Below are 15091 nucleotides of genomic sequence, written 5' to 3'. Positions count from 1 at the left end.
AGCGATAGCACAGCAGGTAGGGCATTTGCCTTGTATGTGGCCAACCCGGCCGACCCGGGTTTGATTCTTCCGCCCCTCTCGGAGAGCCTGGCAAGCTACCGAGTGTATCTTGCCCTCACGGCAAAGCCTGGCAAGCTACCCATAACGTATTCGATATGCCAAACACAGTAACAAGTGTCACAATGAAGACGTTACTAGGCCTGCTCGAGCAAATCAATGAACAATGGGAGGACAGTGACAGTGATATATAAGTAAAGTAAAGGCCCTCCCGTTGGTCATCGATTTGCTCGAGTGGGCCCAGTAACGTCTCCATTGGAGACTTTGTTGTTACTGTGTCTGGCATATCGAATACTCTCGGTAGCTTGCCGGGCTCTCCGAGAGGGGCGGAGGAATCGAACTCGGGTCGGCCATGTTGGCTGCGTGCAAGGCAGACGCCCTACCCGCTGTGCTATCGCTCCATATATGAAATTTCTATATCATCCTCAGTATTTAATTTTAAAAACTGAAACTACAAAAAAATCAAAACTACTTTCCATAAAGAAATACTTCCATTTTTAACATTCAGTGGCAGTTGGTTAACGCCTATAATAAAATGTACTTGAAAACATACCCCTCCATACAAGATTATTGACTTCCTGAAATTATTTCCACTTTTATTTATATCCTATGGCTTATTGAAAATATATAGCCTTGATTATACCATTCTTATGAATTTCCTCCTCCTTGGACTAATTTAATATTTATGAAGACACTACTGTCCTGCCGTGCCCACAAATCTCTGGTATTACTAAAGCCAATCAAGCAGATTGGCAGACTGGGAGAAGGCAGAATTCATTGTTTCTAGACACCGAGGAAAAATGTCACGTCAATGCAGAAAAAGAGTCTTAGGTTTATCGCTTCTGTTTCGTCGCCTCTTTTCTTTCTCTGCATTGGCAGCCTCTCTTCAGACACACCAGGCAGGTACTAGATACTCACTCACCTTCACCAATCCCCGAATCAGTTTCTCTGGAAGTGTTTAAAAACTTATATCTAAAATTAAAAACTACAGCCTCCAGGAAGATTTCCAATGACTTGGTCACTTTTTTATGTGTCAACATGCCAAATCATATGTTATGATATGCTATTATGGGGTGTAGGCGACACACACTGGTGTTCAGGGTTACTCCTGACTCTGTGCTCAGGCGTGACTCCTGGTGGTACTTGGGGAAACATATGCTGGATTCCCAGATTTAGCCACGGTCAGGCACATGCAAATGCTTGTACATCGCTCTGGCTCCCAATCATTTCTTTGGTTTTAGAAAGTTATTTTGGAAAGTCAGGACATAAGGTAATGGTGATTAAAGAATGACAGAGTTTGAGTTAGAAGAAGAGGGACAGATAGAGAATGACTGCGTTTATTTGTGAGATATTAAAGAAGAAACAGTATGAAACTAATATCCGAGACCAGCGAAAATGGGCCAGAAGGACAGACCGATGGTTGGGAACTAGCACCAGGGTGTGGGGGGTGGAGGGTAGTTAAGATAGAGGAGGGTCCATTATGATAATACTAGTTAGAAATGATCACTCTCGGCAAGAACTGAGTGTTGAAAGCACATGATAACTGTTCAGCATCTGTATTGCAAACCGTAATGACTAAAATGAGAGAGAGAAAAAAAGAAGAGGAGAGAGAGATAGAGAGAGAGAGAGAGAGAGAGAGAGAGAAAGAGAGAGAGAGAGAGGAGAGGTGCCTGCCATAGAGGCAGGCCAGGGTGGGGGGTGGCTTGAAGGGATGGGAGGGAAACTGGGCACACTGGTTCTGGAAATTAATTACACTGGTGAAGGGATGAATATGGGAACATTGTATGACTGAACTGCCATCATGAACAGTTTAGCAATGCTCTATCTCACAGTGATGCAATTAAAAAAAAAGGAATGACAGATGAAATTAGGGGCAAATGCCAGGCAGAGAGGTAGTGGAGGTGGGACCTCCAGAGTTCTAGATCCATTATGGGCTCTGGCAATATGTTACATGGCCGAGATCCCTGGGGCTGCCAGGAAAGCAGCTGACTCTAAGGTGCCTAGCGCACCCTCCAGATTCACTCCTTCGTTGGGTGGCACAGAAGGAATCATGCTTTCCACGGGATTTTTTTTATCTCACAAGGTAAAGCTAGAGAATTCATGCTTCGCCCACCGAAGTCTTCAATTACAAAGCTTGTGGTAAAGTTCCCTACTGTCAATTTTTAACACTGGGCTCAGAATTCCCAGTGCAAATTTACACTTGGTTTTCCAATTAAAACGGGCTTATGTGAGTCCCCTGCTGATAGCCATTGGCTTGATAAAAAGTAACTTCATTTGCAAGCAGGGTGTTAAGGGAACCCAGAGCAAGACTGCAGCCACTGCTACTGTGTTGAGCCCAGCTGTGCTGAAATATTAAACTTTAGTAAATTGGGTGAAATTGCAGCTTCCCGGCTGAAACAATAATGCCCCTTTCTTTTCCTGCAAACCATCGTCAGTATGAGTTGTCGGCACACTTCGGCTCCCAGAGAAATACCATCCGGACTATCTCCTAAATCCAGGCAACTTTCTGAGTTTCAAGATAATTGTGCCATATTCGACTTCCCTAATGGGACGCCTACCCTTGGAAACACAGCACTGGATTTACTTGATTGTTTCAGCATTCTCGGAATGGAGCCTTATATCACGATGCCCCACTCAGATAAGCACCAGGCTCATGGGGAAATGCCAGGCTTAGGGGAAAGTTGCAACTTGTTCTTTATGAGTTTGCTCATGTTTTTACAGCATTTTGAGAAATCAGGTTGTGGGCGTATAACATTGCAAGTTTTCTATCTTTCCCTTTGTAGTGACAGCATTCATCCTAAGGTATTTTTTGTTTGTTTTTGGGCCACACCTGGCATCGCTCAGGGGTTACTCCTGACTCTGTGCTCAGAAATTATTCCTTGCAGGCTGGGGGAACCATATGGAATACCGGGTTGGCCACATGCAAGGCAAGTGCCTTACTCACTGTACTATCTCTCTGGCCCCTCATTCCAAGGTGTTTTTATCCATGATTCAAATATTTCTTGATCAACTACTTTGTGCAAAGTTCTGGTTTGTTTGCAATCCAGAACTTGAAAATTAAGAGTAGATGCAGAACCGGCAGAAAAGGAAGTAGACAGAATAGTCATTCTCTTCATGGTAGGTTGTTAATTTTTCCAGTGAACAAGTCACTGGTGACAACTTTATTAGGTTGTCTGCCCCAGCCCCTCCCCCCATTAACAAAGCCCTCACACTGCCTGTTATTTATTTTCACTCTTCTTAATTATTATTTTAAAATGTTATTGACTGAGATCCTGTGGTCTGCAATATCGTCAATAATGGTTTCTCATGAGCATAATTCCGACCCCATACCCAGCACCAGTCACACTGGCCTTTTAAGTTAAGACCTTTTGAAATAGAAGCATTTTTGTTACTTGGGGAAAAAAATTGACTCATGAAGACTGTTCGAGGCTTAAAGCACAGTTCTCAAAACCTTTTTTTCAGGTTTTTTTTTTTTTTTAAATCCAATTTCTGCCAAGAAACAGCGCTGTAGCTACTATGGGTACAGGGTTTATGGTTCTTGGGGACGGCTATGCGGGGAGACTGAGTGGGTGGGGGCTTGCGCGGTCTGTGGGCCACGGAAGGATAGAAAGCAGCTTCGGGCTGATAGGGCGCCCCACTCACTCCCCGAGCACTGGAAAGCCAACCTCTAGCCGCGGGCTCGGGGATGCCGAGAACAAGATGCTAATTCATGCCACAGGGGGCCATCAGGATGCAGGGAAGCCGGCGGCGAAGAGGGTCGGATGGAACGTCTCTCGGCTCCTGTGGGCCGGTGGATTGGTCGCCCTGAGCCAACTCTGCCCATCCGGTGCATCTTGGCACCCAGAGCGCCCATCTCCGACCTGCACGCAGTCTTCCACAGACGTGCTGGGAGAAATTCAGCGGGACTCATCTCCCCAAAGCGGCAGGGGCTGGGTCCGGCCAGCAGGAGGTGGCCTGGCGCGCCCCGCTTCCCTCCCCGCCTCCCCGCCCGGCGAACCCGGAGCCGGAGCAGACGCCCGGGTCCCCCCGCGCACTGCCCCCGCCTCCCCTTGCCGCGTGCGTGCTGGGCGCGGAGCGCCGGGCGCCGCGGGCTCACTTTGCAAAGTTTCCCGAGCGCGTCCGGTCCCGCGCGTGCCGGGTGGGCTGCGGGGGCCGCGGCGCGGGAAAGTTGGAGCCCAATCAGCGCCGAGACGCGCTCGGGGCCGTCAGGTGACCCCGCGCGGCAGCAGCGGCGGCGGCGGCGGCGGCGGCGGCAGCGGCGGCGGCAGCGGAGGCTGCGCCCGGAGCCCGCAGCCGCGGGCAGCGCCTCGGGGAGCGGCGGCGGCGGGTCGGGGGTCGCGGCGAGCACTGGGCACCCTGACGGCGAGCTGCCCGCGCTGCGCCCCGCGCCGGGGGCTCAGGATGCGGCCGGGGGGCGCGCTGCCCCCGCTGCTCGCCTGCCTCGGGCTGCTGCTGCTGCTGCGTCTGCTCTGGGGCTCGGCCGAAGCGCCTGCCCGCGCCAGGTGAGCCCCCGGCGCCCCCCCAGCAGCCCGCGCCCCGGGACGAGCCCCCCTCGGGGCCGGACGGGCGGGCGGGGATGGGGCATCCGGAGACGCGCGCGGGGCGCCGGCACCTCGGACTCGCGAGGACTCGGACCCTTCTGGACGGCTCCCCCGCTCCTCAGCGGCTCCCGACGCGGAGCCGGACCCGCCGTCGGGTTTCCCGACCGAACCCCCGGGCTCTCAACGGAGATGGGGAGACCCCCGCCCCACCCCACCCCCACCCTCGAAAACCTCCGAATTCCGCCGTCGGGGTACGGGAGCCGCGGGGGCAGCCGGGCGCGCGCGGAGCCGGGCGGGCGGGCCGGGCTATCCCCGCCAGCGGCCACAACTTAGTTTCCTCGCGGACTGTGCACAGGCTGGCGGCAGAGCAGAGGCGGGAGGGCCCCCGCGCCACCGTGGCCACGCAGAGGACGCTCAGGAGCCCCGCGACCCCGCTGCCGCCGCGCCCCACCAACAGGTACGCGCGGGGGCTCCCGAGGGGCGGGGGCGGGGGCGGGCGGCTGTCCTGGAGGGCGCAGGTGTCACTTGCACGTGTCTGCAGCTGGGATCCTGGAGGGGGTGAAGGGGGAGAGAGAAAGAGAGACAGGGGTGGGGTGGGGGGGAGGAGAGTGAGGGAGAGAGGGAGGGAGAGGGACTGGGAGTGGGAAAAAGCACGAGGGTGCACACACTTCTCACAATCTACCCTTCAAAGCCCTGATGGCATGATGCATCTGTGTGTGTGTGTGTGTGTGTGTGTGTGTGTGTGTACGTGCGCGCAATTGCAAGTGCACGAGTGTGCAAGCGTCCCTCACCCTCAGTCTCATCAAAGCCCGGAATGAGCGCGCGCGTGTGTGTGTGTGTGTGTGTGTGTGTGTGTCGGCAGAGAGGGACAGGCAGACCTAATGAGTGTGCACGGGTGTGCAAGCGCCGCTTGCTCCCCTAGCCCCGCAGGAGCCCGGGACGCGTGGCAGCAGACAGCCGGGAGTCGGCGCCCAGTTCCCCGCGGTCTCCGCGCGGCGGGTGCAGCCCGCGAGGAGCAGCCAGCCTGGCTTTCTCCGTCAGGGGCTCTGGCAGGCTCCGCGTTGGGATTTACTTGCTTTCATGGTGCGGTAAGAAGCTTCACAAAGACGAGAAAGCAATTCTGTGTGTGCAAAAGACAGGGAATGATTTTGACTCGAACATTTGCTCTTTTCACTCACCAAGGTACGTTTGTTTTCCCGGTGGATTCTTAAAACAATGTAACCCCTTAGTGCTGAGGGCAGATACTATGAGCCTTCTACTGGGGGAAGGAGGGGGAAACAAAATCCCACCATTCAGAGTTCCTGAAGGGTATGTATTGATACACGTAGATATTATTATATAATATATATATAATCTTTATATACTTGTAGTCTGTCTTTCCTCCTAAAAGTTGTGAATTCACACACATATGTGTATATATGTATATATACACATGAATATGTGTATACACACATATGTGTGTATATGCACATGAATATGTGTATACACACATATGTGTGTATATGCACATGAATATGTGTATACACACATATGTGTGTATATGCACATATATGTGTACATATACACACATATATGCATATATACATATATATTCTTATATTCCCATTAAAAAAATTCACCAATATGTCGTGAAAACAGTTAATCGCTTTTGTTGGGAATGTGGTGTGGAAAGCCATGTGGGGATTTCTCAATAAAGCAAGACTTAGAAATTTCATATGACCCAGTGATTCTACTTCTTGACGCACACGTCCCCAACTCATCAACAGGAATTTGAAAAGATGGGCCCACTCGCCTGTGTTCATTGCACCAAAATAGAACATCCAGCCAGTGGGAACATCAGCAATTGAAGGAGGGGCAGTTACGCTACCAGACATAGTGGAATACTATGCAGCTGTAAGGAAAGATGAAGCCAGGCAGTTTTGCTGCATCACTAAGGTGCTGTGCTCAGAGAAGCAAGTCAGAGGGAAATGGACAAACACGTGATGATCTCACTCTGGAGAAACAAACAAAGGAGTAGACAGCAGTGGATGAAGACAGAACCTTGTTCTGGTGTCATAACACTGAGATTACCGGACAGCTGGGGAGCGTTAGGAAGGGAATGAAGAAGTGACTTTAAGTGACATAGAAGGGTGGTGGAGATGTGGTACACAGACTATCAAAACCACAAGTGTTACAGTGTTGTAGCGAAGTTACCTAAACTGTATATATTTTTTAAAGCATCTAATTTCTGTCTTAGACTTGCTAACTTACAAGGCATTGGCTTCTAAGATTCTGCTTTAAAGAGAAGTTTCTATTCTTATTTACTTCTAGTTTCATTATTGCTATGGCGTTGCATGTATATGTATAAAGGAAGTGGTGTTATTATAAGTATTGTGGGTGTTATTTACTGAACTGAGAAATTAAGTTTTGTTTTAAAAAGAGCAAATAAATGCTTCAAAAAAATTTTCCCCACCAACACTGTTTGGAGGGCGGAGTTTGGCCCATGCCTACAGTGCTCAAAGCTTACTCCTGGCTCTGTGCTCAGGGGTCTCTCCTGCCGGTGCTCGGGGAACCAAATACAGTGCCCAGGACCTAATCAGGGTCAGCTGTGTGCAATATTATCACCTTCAACCCTGGGCTGTCTCTCTGGCCTTCCAGTATTGCTTTTGCTGCTTGCATCATTCATTGTTTGAACGTGCTCATCATGTGTTTCCATTTTTAGACATCTAGATTGGTTCCCTGTTTGCTTCTGTTTTGTTTGCTATTAATCATTGTATCTAGTACCTCCTTGGAAGTCAGGAGTTACCTTCATTTAAAAGTGCAGGCTGGAGTGAGAGGAGTTGGGTTGCCAGCTGCGCGGGAGTTGGCACCTCTGCCTGCCTAAGGCCTGTGCTTAGGGCAAGGGCTGGTCAGTCAGCAGCCGGCCGCCTGCTCTCTGCGCCCTTTGGCTGTGCTGTGGTGCCAGGTTTGAATGCTCCTTCCTTCCATCTTTTGTGTGTCCCTTTGCTCTCCGGATCCTTCTGGATATTCTTAGATCTATGACTATTTTCCTCTGGAAGGGCTTAACTCCAGCTCCCTGCTGTGGCCCCTGCACCACCCAGGGCAGAAAACAAACTGGAAGTGCAAGAACAAAGCTGCCCTCAAATTCCACAGCACAATGGAGGTGCTCAGAAATCTGGGAGGAAAAGAGCTTTTCGGGAATAATCTCTTCAGGCAATGGGATGGATGGGGAGCAATAGTACAGCGGGGAGGGCATTTGCCTGGCATGCAGTTGACCCAGGTTTGAGTCCCAGCATCCCATAGGGCCCCCAGAGCCCACCAGGAGCGATACCTGAGAGCAGAGCCAGGAGTAACCTGGAGCACTCCTGGTTTCCCCACCCTGATAATCTCTCAGTGCATATCTCTAAAATGAGGATGGTGATGGGTTTGGACCAGCTCCTTCTGGCCATGGAAGTTTCAGTGAGTGTCGCTTCCTTGTTCTCTCATTACTTCCCTCTGGAGTGGGCAGGTGGGAGGAGGATCAGCCCAACTGGTTCAGTTTCTGCTGAGTTGTGCACTGCAGGTAGTCTGGCTTTCCAGGGAATGTGGGGTGGGGGAACTTCCCACCTTTGGGATGCATATACCCTGAGGCTGCCTGGTGGAAGGTTGAAATGAGTGTATTAATTAAACCACCTAGTTCTGGAGCTTTCCTGAGCTTATTCTATGATGAACTTTTTCTATTCTTCTGCCATATTTCTTTTGTTACATGCTATACTTTTTGTTAATACACATAAGTCATCTTTTATTTTTTCTGAGTGTGGTCCTTTTTATTATTTATTTCTTTATTTTGGTTTGGGGGCCACCCCTGGCAATGCCTAGGGTCTCAGGACTTATTCCTGGCTCTGGAATTCCTGGAATCACTCCATTCTAGGAGTAATAACTCCTGGCACAACTCGGGATCATATGGGGCGCCGAGGATCAAACCCTTTTGGCCTCATGCAAGGCAAGTGCCTCAGCTGCTGTACTATCTCTCTGGCCTGTGTGTGTGTGTGTGTGTGTGTGTGTGTGTGTGTGTGTGTGTGTGTGTGGTCCGTGTTATTACAGTTTTTAAATTAATTATTTTTTTGTAACCTGAGTTTCAATTTTTTCAATATCCCCTTTATCATTTATGATGTTAATGATTTAGCAGGACTGCAAAGTCTAATCCCTACTGCTTGGTTTCTTGAGAAGTGGTCATTTCTTAATTTTTCTGTGGTTGGCTTGAGCTTCCTCAAATCAGCCTTTCTCAACCCTTATCTACCCATGACCCCTCTGGCCTTCTTTTCTTTCCCAGGCCACCCCCACTTCCTGTTATCCTACTGGCTAGTACCATGTTCTACCATGTCCTCCACCCCCTTCTCATTGTGGCCTAGAGACACGCTGCTCTGATGCTGTAGCTAAGGAGTGATAAGAGTGGTGAGGGTAGCTTGCTGACTGGGCCCTTCTCCTGGGCCCGAATGAGCTTCTCAGAAGCGATTATTAGCTTCATTTGGTCGTAGGGAAAAAAGGCATTGGGAGATTAATTTCCCAAAGGCATGGAATTGTGGAGCCAGGAATCAGGTGCTGGCTGAATCCAGAATCCCATAGGCGCAAATGTGTGTGCGTGTGTGCATGTGTGTGTACAAGTGTGTGCGTGTGTGTGCATGCATGTGTGCCTATGTGTGCGAGTGTGTGTGTGTACATGCAGACAGACCCTCAGTCTTCAGACCCCTTACACCATCTCTTCTTACTTGAAGGTGACAGTGATGCCAGGGCGAGTGACCAAACGGCTGTGGTGGTAGAGTGGAGAGCTGGGGTCCGTGGGCTGGCGGGAAGGCTTTTGCCTTGTGTGTGGCTGCAACTCTGGTTTGAATCCCAGTGCCAGCTACAGTGTCTGAGCACCAACAGGACTGCGGATGCTGACCGCAATCCAGAAGGAGTTCCTGTAGGCCCTTCCCCGGCACCCCCCACCCCCGAAAAAAGAGTTGGAGTTCATGACTATGCCATCCTTTGGCTCGTCTGATCTCCCCTGTAATGTCTATTTCCCACCAGCTGGCTGACCAGACACCCTCCTGGGAGCCAGCTTACGAAGCTGCAGCTGCGGCTGATGCAGTTTCCACTCCTGCTCTTGGTCTCACCTGAGCTCCCTCGGGTATTAGCTCTCCACAATCCGGTCAAGTTCCCCTTTGGGGGCTGCCCCCAGCCGTGTCTGCAGCATTTGCCCATGGCCTCTCCACCTGATTGCTCCCCAAACTTCCAAGGACCCAAGTAGGCTCAGTAAAGAGAATCAGCACCTTTTTGTTCGTGTCTCCTCCCCACCCCTCAAATAGATGTGACCTGCTCTAAGTGAATTTCACGATTAGGAGATGGCCCAGGAGAGGATTTCTTTTCACGGTACTAACTGGGAGAGGGTCCAAGTCCCCTCTCTCCCCCGCTTTCCTCCTCCCATGCCTCTCTTTTTTCTCTTGTGCCAGGCAGGGCATGTGCAGGCTTTCCTGCTCCTCCTGATTCTGTCTTTTCTCACAAAAACCTGAGCCTCGGTGGTAAGTTGTAGGATTCAGAAGTCAAAGATGTGGGCAAACTCCAGGGGCCGTTAAAGAAGAAGAGGAAGCAGGGGGGGCGGTGTGGGATCCGGAGCTGTAGCCAAGCCCACTCACTGTGTGAAGGGGGATGGGACTGCAGCCTTTCTCCTTGCAAACTTGCGGCAAGAAATTCTGGTCTCCATATTTCCTCCAAAGGCTACATCAGCATGCCTGCGAAAATTCATGTCAAAGCCAAAAGAGACAAGTGCACTGATCATTTTCCAAATATGACCCCACAATGGAGGACTCCTCCTTTGAATAAGCATCACCACAGGTTGCCATTAGTTTGCTCATTTTTCTGAACAAGTCTGAAAGATTGATAAGATCTGTTTGTCAATTCCAAAATATGTATATGCTCTCCTTCTTTTACATGACTTTCATCGGCTAAAATACTAGTTTTCTTCAAGCAATGGTTTGATTTATTTACTTTATTCACTCCCCCGCCTTTTTGTAACAAAAAATATTTACAGCTATGAATTTTTCTTTGAATGGCACTTTGGATCATTCCTTAAATTTGGATGCAGAGTGTTCTGATTATTTTTTAAATTTGACGACTGATAATCTAATCATTATAATTAGTTTTAAATAAATAATTTATAATTAAACAAGAAAAGTTTTAATTCATAATTAGGTAGGAGAATTTAAGTTTTTCCAAATGATTGAAGTTTTTTTTAAAAGTATTTAATATTTTTTGCAATAATATCAATTTCAGTTTTGGTTCTAAAAGGAAGCCAGTTAAATCCAGGTTTACTATCATGAGTTCCAAACTTTCTAAGTCTTAGGAAGGAGAGATTGAGTACTGTGAGGCTGATGAGTTGATGAGGACAGAGCAAGTCTGTGTAGCTAGCGGGAGCTGCTCTTCCAGCTGGGTGATATTGAGCCCAGTTATTCAGAATCTGTCTGGACTCAGCCCTCAGTCTGAAGATTCCGGGACCTGTGGTGGGCTGGGACTTTAGGAATCACAGCAACTTTCTGAATGAGGTGGTTCATTGGTCCAATCAGGTGTGATTGAATTTCGACCCCAAGTCCTCTCCTCTGTTTCTCCAGGGAAGTCACCCCCACCCCCCCACACCCCCAATAATCTTTCCTGCCCCAACCTGCATAGTACTTTGATTTGTTCCTGTGTGAGCTTTGGAGTTAAGAGGGGGAAAGTTCATTGTGTTGTCTCACCCCCTCACCTACTATAGGTGCTACAGTGGCAGAGATGTGTTGGCGTGTTTCTAGGAAAACACAGGGAAAAGGCAAAAACCTCATTATTGTTTCAACCCCTAAAAGATTCATCCAGTTAATTTATTATATGCATATTTCTAGTAATTTTGCTTTGCTGATTTTTTTCTTTTTGGGCCACACCCAGCGATGCTCAGGGCTACTCCTGGCTCTGCTCTCAGGAATTTCTCCTAGCGGTGCTGGGGGACCATATGGGATGCTGGTAATTGAACCTGGGTCGACTGGGTGCAAGGCAAACGCCTTACCCGCTGTGCTATCGCTCCAGTCCCTGCTTTGTTGATTTTGATAGAGGTTAGTAACTTTCCTCTTATCAACATCTGAATTTTCCTTTTGGATTGGGGCCAGTCCTAAATGATGCTCTGGGGCTTCTCCTGGCTTACTGCTCAGTGGGGGGTTACTCCTAGCAGTCATCAGGGACCGTGTGGTGCTGGGTATGGAATCCTGGGTTGCTGCATGCAACGCATATGCTCCAACTGCTTAAGCTTCTCCCCAGCTCAATATCTGTCAAGAGTATTTGAATACATAATTGAAATTTGTTCATTCATCAATTCTTTCCTTCCCTCCCTTTCATGGTTCAAGTGTTGGGATGATCAGGTGTAGCCCGTGATTGGCTGTGGTGCTGGCACACAGCCCAGGTGCTCACTGGGAATCATGTTCTACTTTTTTTCTTTTTGGGTCACACCCAACGATTCACAGGGGTTACTCCTGGCTCTGTACTCAGGAATTACCCCTGGTGGTGCTCGGGGGACCATATGGGATGCTGGAAATTGAACTCAGTCGCATGCAAAGCAAACACCCTACCCGCTGCGCTATCACTCCAGCCCTGGGAATCATATTCTTGTGTCGTGTGATTTACACATGCTCACGGAGACTCTTGCCCATGTTTTAGCTGTGGTGTTGCCAGGACTTGCTTGCATGAAGCACCGAGTTCAGATATGGTATTTGAACATATGCATGCACCCTAGCTAATTTGTTTCTTCTGTATACTTCAGTTATTTACAATTTTTGATTTTGAGTTATACTCTGAAGGGAACAAATCTATATCCTGAACATAGACTTGATTTTTATCAGAGAAATTTCCAGAAATTGGAGGGCTAGATTCTAGAACATACAAAATTCTAAGTATATATTTTTTTAATTGTGTTGCTATGACTTGTGCAGCTATGGGACTTGTTCCAAAAGCCACTCTTTTTACTATTATTCGAGTGACCATTGACACAACTTGCCAGTTCTTTGTGTTAAAATTTCGTTTGTTCTAGCCTCGCCCTTGAACATGGTTTTTTATTTACGTATTAATTTGTATCTATTTGGTTAGTATTGCATTTCATTTTTAAAGTATTTGATGGCCACTTACATTATTTTTCTTTATTAAATTGGCTTTTTTATATCTTTGTATTTCTATTGTTTTCTTTATTAATTTAAAAGAAGCTTATAAATATCCAAAATTTAAACTTGTTATTTACCCAGCATTTAAACCGATTTTCTCAGAGAGCTGATATTTCATATTGTCTGTGCCTATTTCACTTATGGTTTTTAATCTCTTGATATTAATATCACTTATACCTATTTGCTTTATTGATTCTGCCCTTGAATTGATAAAATTATTGATATGTCTATTCCAAGACAAGTGAAGCACTCTCACTTTAACCTACTTAGGTCTTTTGTCCATATAGGAACTAATTTGACATATGGAAAAAGGCTTTTGTATTCAGTTATTATTATTGCTTTCTCCTTTGAGAATGCTTTTGTTTTAACATGAATTATGATCTTACTTACACATGGAGAAATATGATTTGAATTAACTAGAGTGACTGATGTTTATCATTGTAAGTGATCCCCTTCCCAATTCTTTGGTTCTATTTCCCCCCTCTGTTCCTTCCTTGATTTAAAATGTAGATGATAGTGTTTCTGAAATGTTAGATATTCAGGACACAATGATTTTTTTTCATCAAAGTAATGAATTAATCATATCACAACTGCAGGTTGTTGATTTTTTTTGGTTCTTGTTAAATGTTATTTTTCCTTTTCTGGCAGAGGGGCCTGTGAGAGAGAAACAAATACAATCTTACCTTCCTTTCTTCAAAGGCAACCTGTTAGATTATTTGTCTTACTCCATCCTGGTAGGAAATCCTTCTTTATGCTTAGATCTTAAAAATTCACTGTGATCTATCTGTGCAGTGACCTCTTTTGATTAATTTTGTCTGTAAGCCTCTTTAATCCCCAGCCTGGTTATTTTTAAATTAAAACATGTCATATTCCCTCTGATTGTCTGATGTGTGCCACCAATCCTGGCTGGATTTTATGAACTGGGTCACCCCCAGATTTCTCCCCAACCAAACTCTGTCTCTGGACAAAACTTTCTCCTGAAGATTGGGGTTTTTCTTTGTCCTTTTTTTCTCTATCTTCTGCGATGTCACCTCCATATTGTCCTCTGCCTTACTGAAATCCCTCCTGGAGGGACAAATTTCAGTGCTGTTTTTCAGTTAATCTTTTTTTTTTTTTTGGTATTTTTACTTGTTTGTGGGCCATACTCAGTGACACTCATGGACACTCCTACTCCTTGAGTCTGCTTGGCGGTGCCAATCTTCAGGCTGGAACTCAGGAGACCAGATGATGCCGGGGATCCAGGTGGGCTCTTGCAAAGCCTGTCCTCTACCTGTGAGTTCTTTTTTTTGCCCTCTTTATTCTTTACAATGGCCTCTGTTATTCACCTGGCCTGGAACCTATCCACTTTCAGCTTAGAAAACATCTAAGTAACCTTGTAACCCTTCCCTTCGGTGGCTTCCTGTTCTCCTGGATCCTGTTGAAAGCAAGTAACAAAGGCAGTATCCGCATTTCTTGGGTTCTAAAACATTTTTCAGGGGTACCATTTTCTCTCAGAATTTGAGAAAAGTCTTCCCTGCCTCTGTTAAGCAGGCAGCTAGTATGCTTTATCGTTTCTCTGGCTTTTTTTATGATCTAGATCTCCCTGAAGGAGGAGGCCTTTCTCAGAGCTGAGGTCTCACGAAAAGGGGCTGAAAAGCTCCACTGCTTAGAAAGAACATCTCCCAGCATCCCAGAGACCCAGCCATCCAGCCCGGAAACAAATATATAATTTGTTGAAGCTTTGGGCCCATACCCAGAGCTGTTCAAGGACTACTTCTGGCCTTGAGGGAATCAATTGCTGGGGTCATTGCTGCCATTATTTCCACGTTCATGAGGTTCTAGGCGTTCAGAATGATGCATTCAGCCTGTTTTGTTGAGCTCTCTCTGGCCCACAGGTATCTAAGCACAAAAATTTGTAAGTCTATAACTGTACCTCATGTTGTTTCACTAATAAAAATTAAAATAAATAAATAAATAGCAATTTAAAAAAAAGATGGTGAGACAAGGCCGGGGTGCAGGCTTTGCATCCTGAAGTCCTGGGTTTGAACCCTTGGGCCAAGTGTCCCCTCCGGGCAGCCCCTAAGACCAGCAGGAAGCATATAAGTGGTCAGGGATGATGAGTGAGTACATGGGGTTGTGAAAAAATTAATGAGACTGTTAGGGGTATAAGAAAGCTTTTTGGGGGCTGGAGTGATAACAGCGGGTAGAGCGTTTGCTTTGCACGTGGCTGACCTGGGTTCGATTCCCAGCATCCCATATGATCCCCTTGAGCACCACCAGGAGTAATTCCTGAGTGCAGAGCCAGGAGTAACCCCTGAGTACAGAGCCGGAGTAACCCCTGAG

The 15091-nt window shown here is 47.5% G+C and overlaps 1 protein-coding gene across 2 annotated transcripts in view; it reads left to right on the top strand.

Annotated features, from left to right (window-relative positions):
* Positions 1-4335: 4335 nt before the first annotated feature.
* The window catches only part of ST8SIA6 (ST8 alpha-N-acetyl-neuraminide alpha-2,8-sialyltransferase 6), a 130093-nt gene continuing 119337 nt past the window's right edge, over positions 4336-15091 (top strand). For both annotated transcript variants that reach the window (XM_056114632.1, XM_056114631.1), the window contains exons 1-2: positions 4336-4559; positions 4954-5055. In XM_056114632.1, coding sequence (XP_055970607.1) covers positions 4459-4559; positions 4954-5055 — 203 coding nt within the window. In that variant the 5' untranslated portion in view covers positions 4336-4458. The remainder of the gene's footprint in view (positions 4560-4953; positions 5056-15091) is intronic.

The sequence above is a fragment of the Sorex fumeus genome, unplaced genomic scaffold (assembly GCF_029834395.1).
Source record: "Sorex fumeus unplaced genomic scaffold, SorFum_2.1 ptg000026l, whole genome shotgun sequence".
NCBI classification, from domain to species: Eukaryota; Metazoa; Chordata; class Mammalia; order Eulipotyphla; family Soricidae; genus Sorex; species Sorex fumeus.
This window is presented reverse-complemented; position numbering and strand designations above follow the sequence as displayed.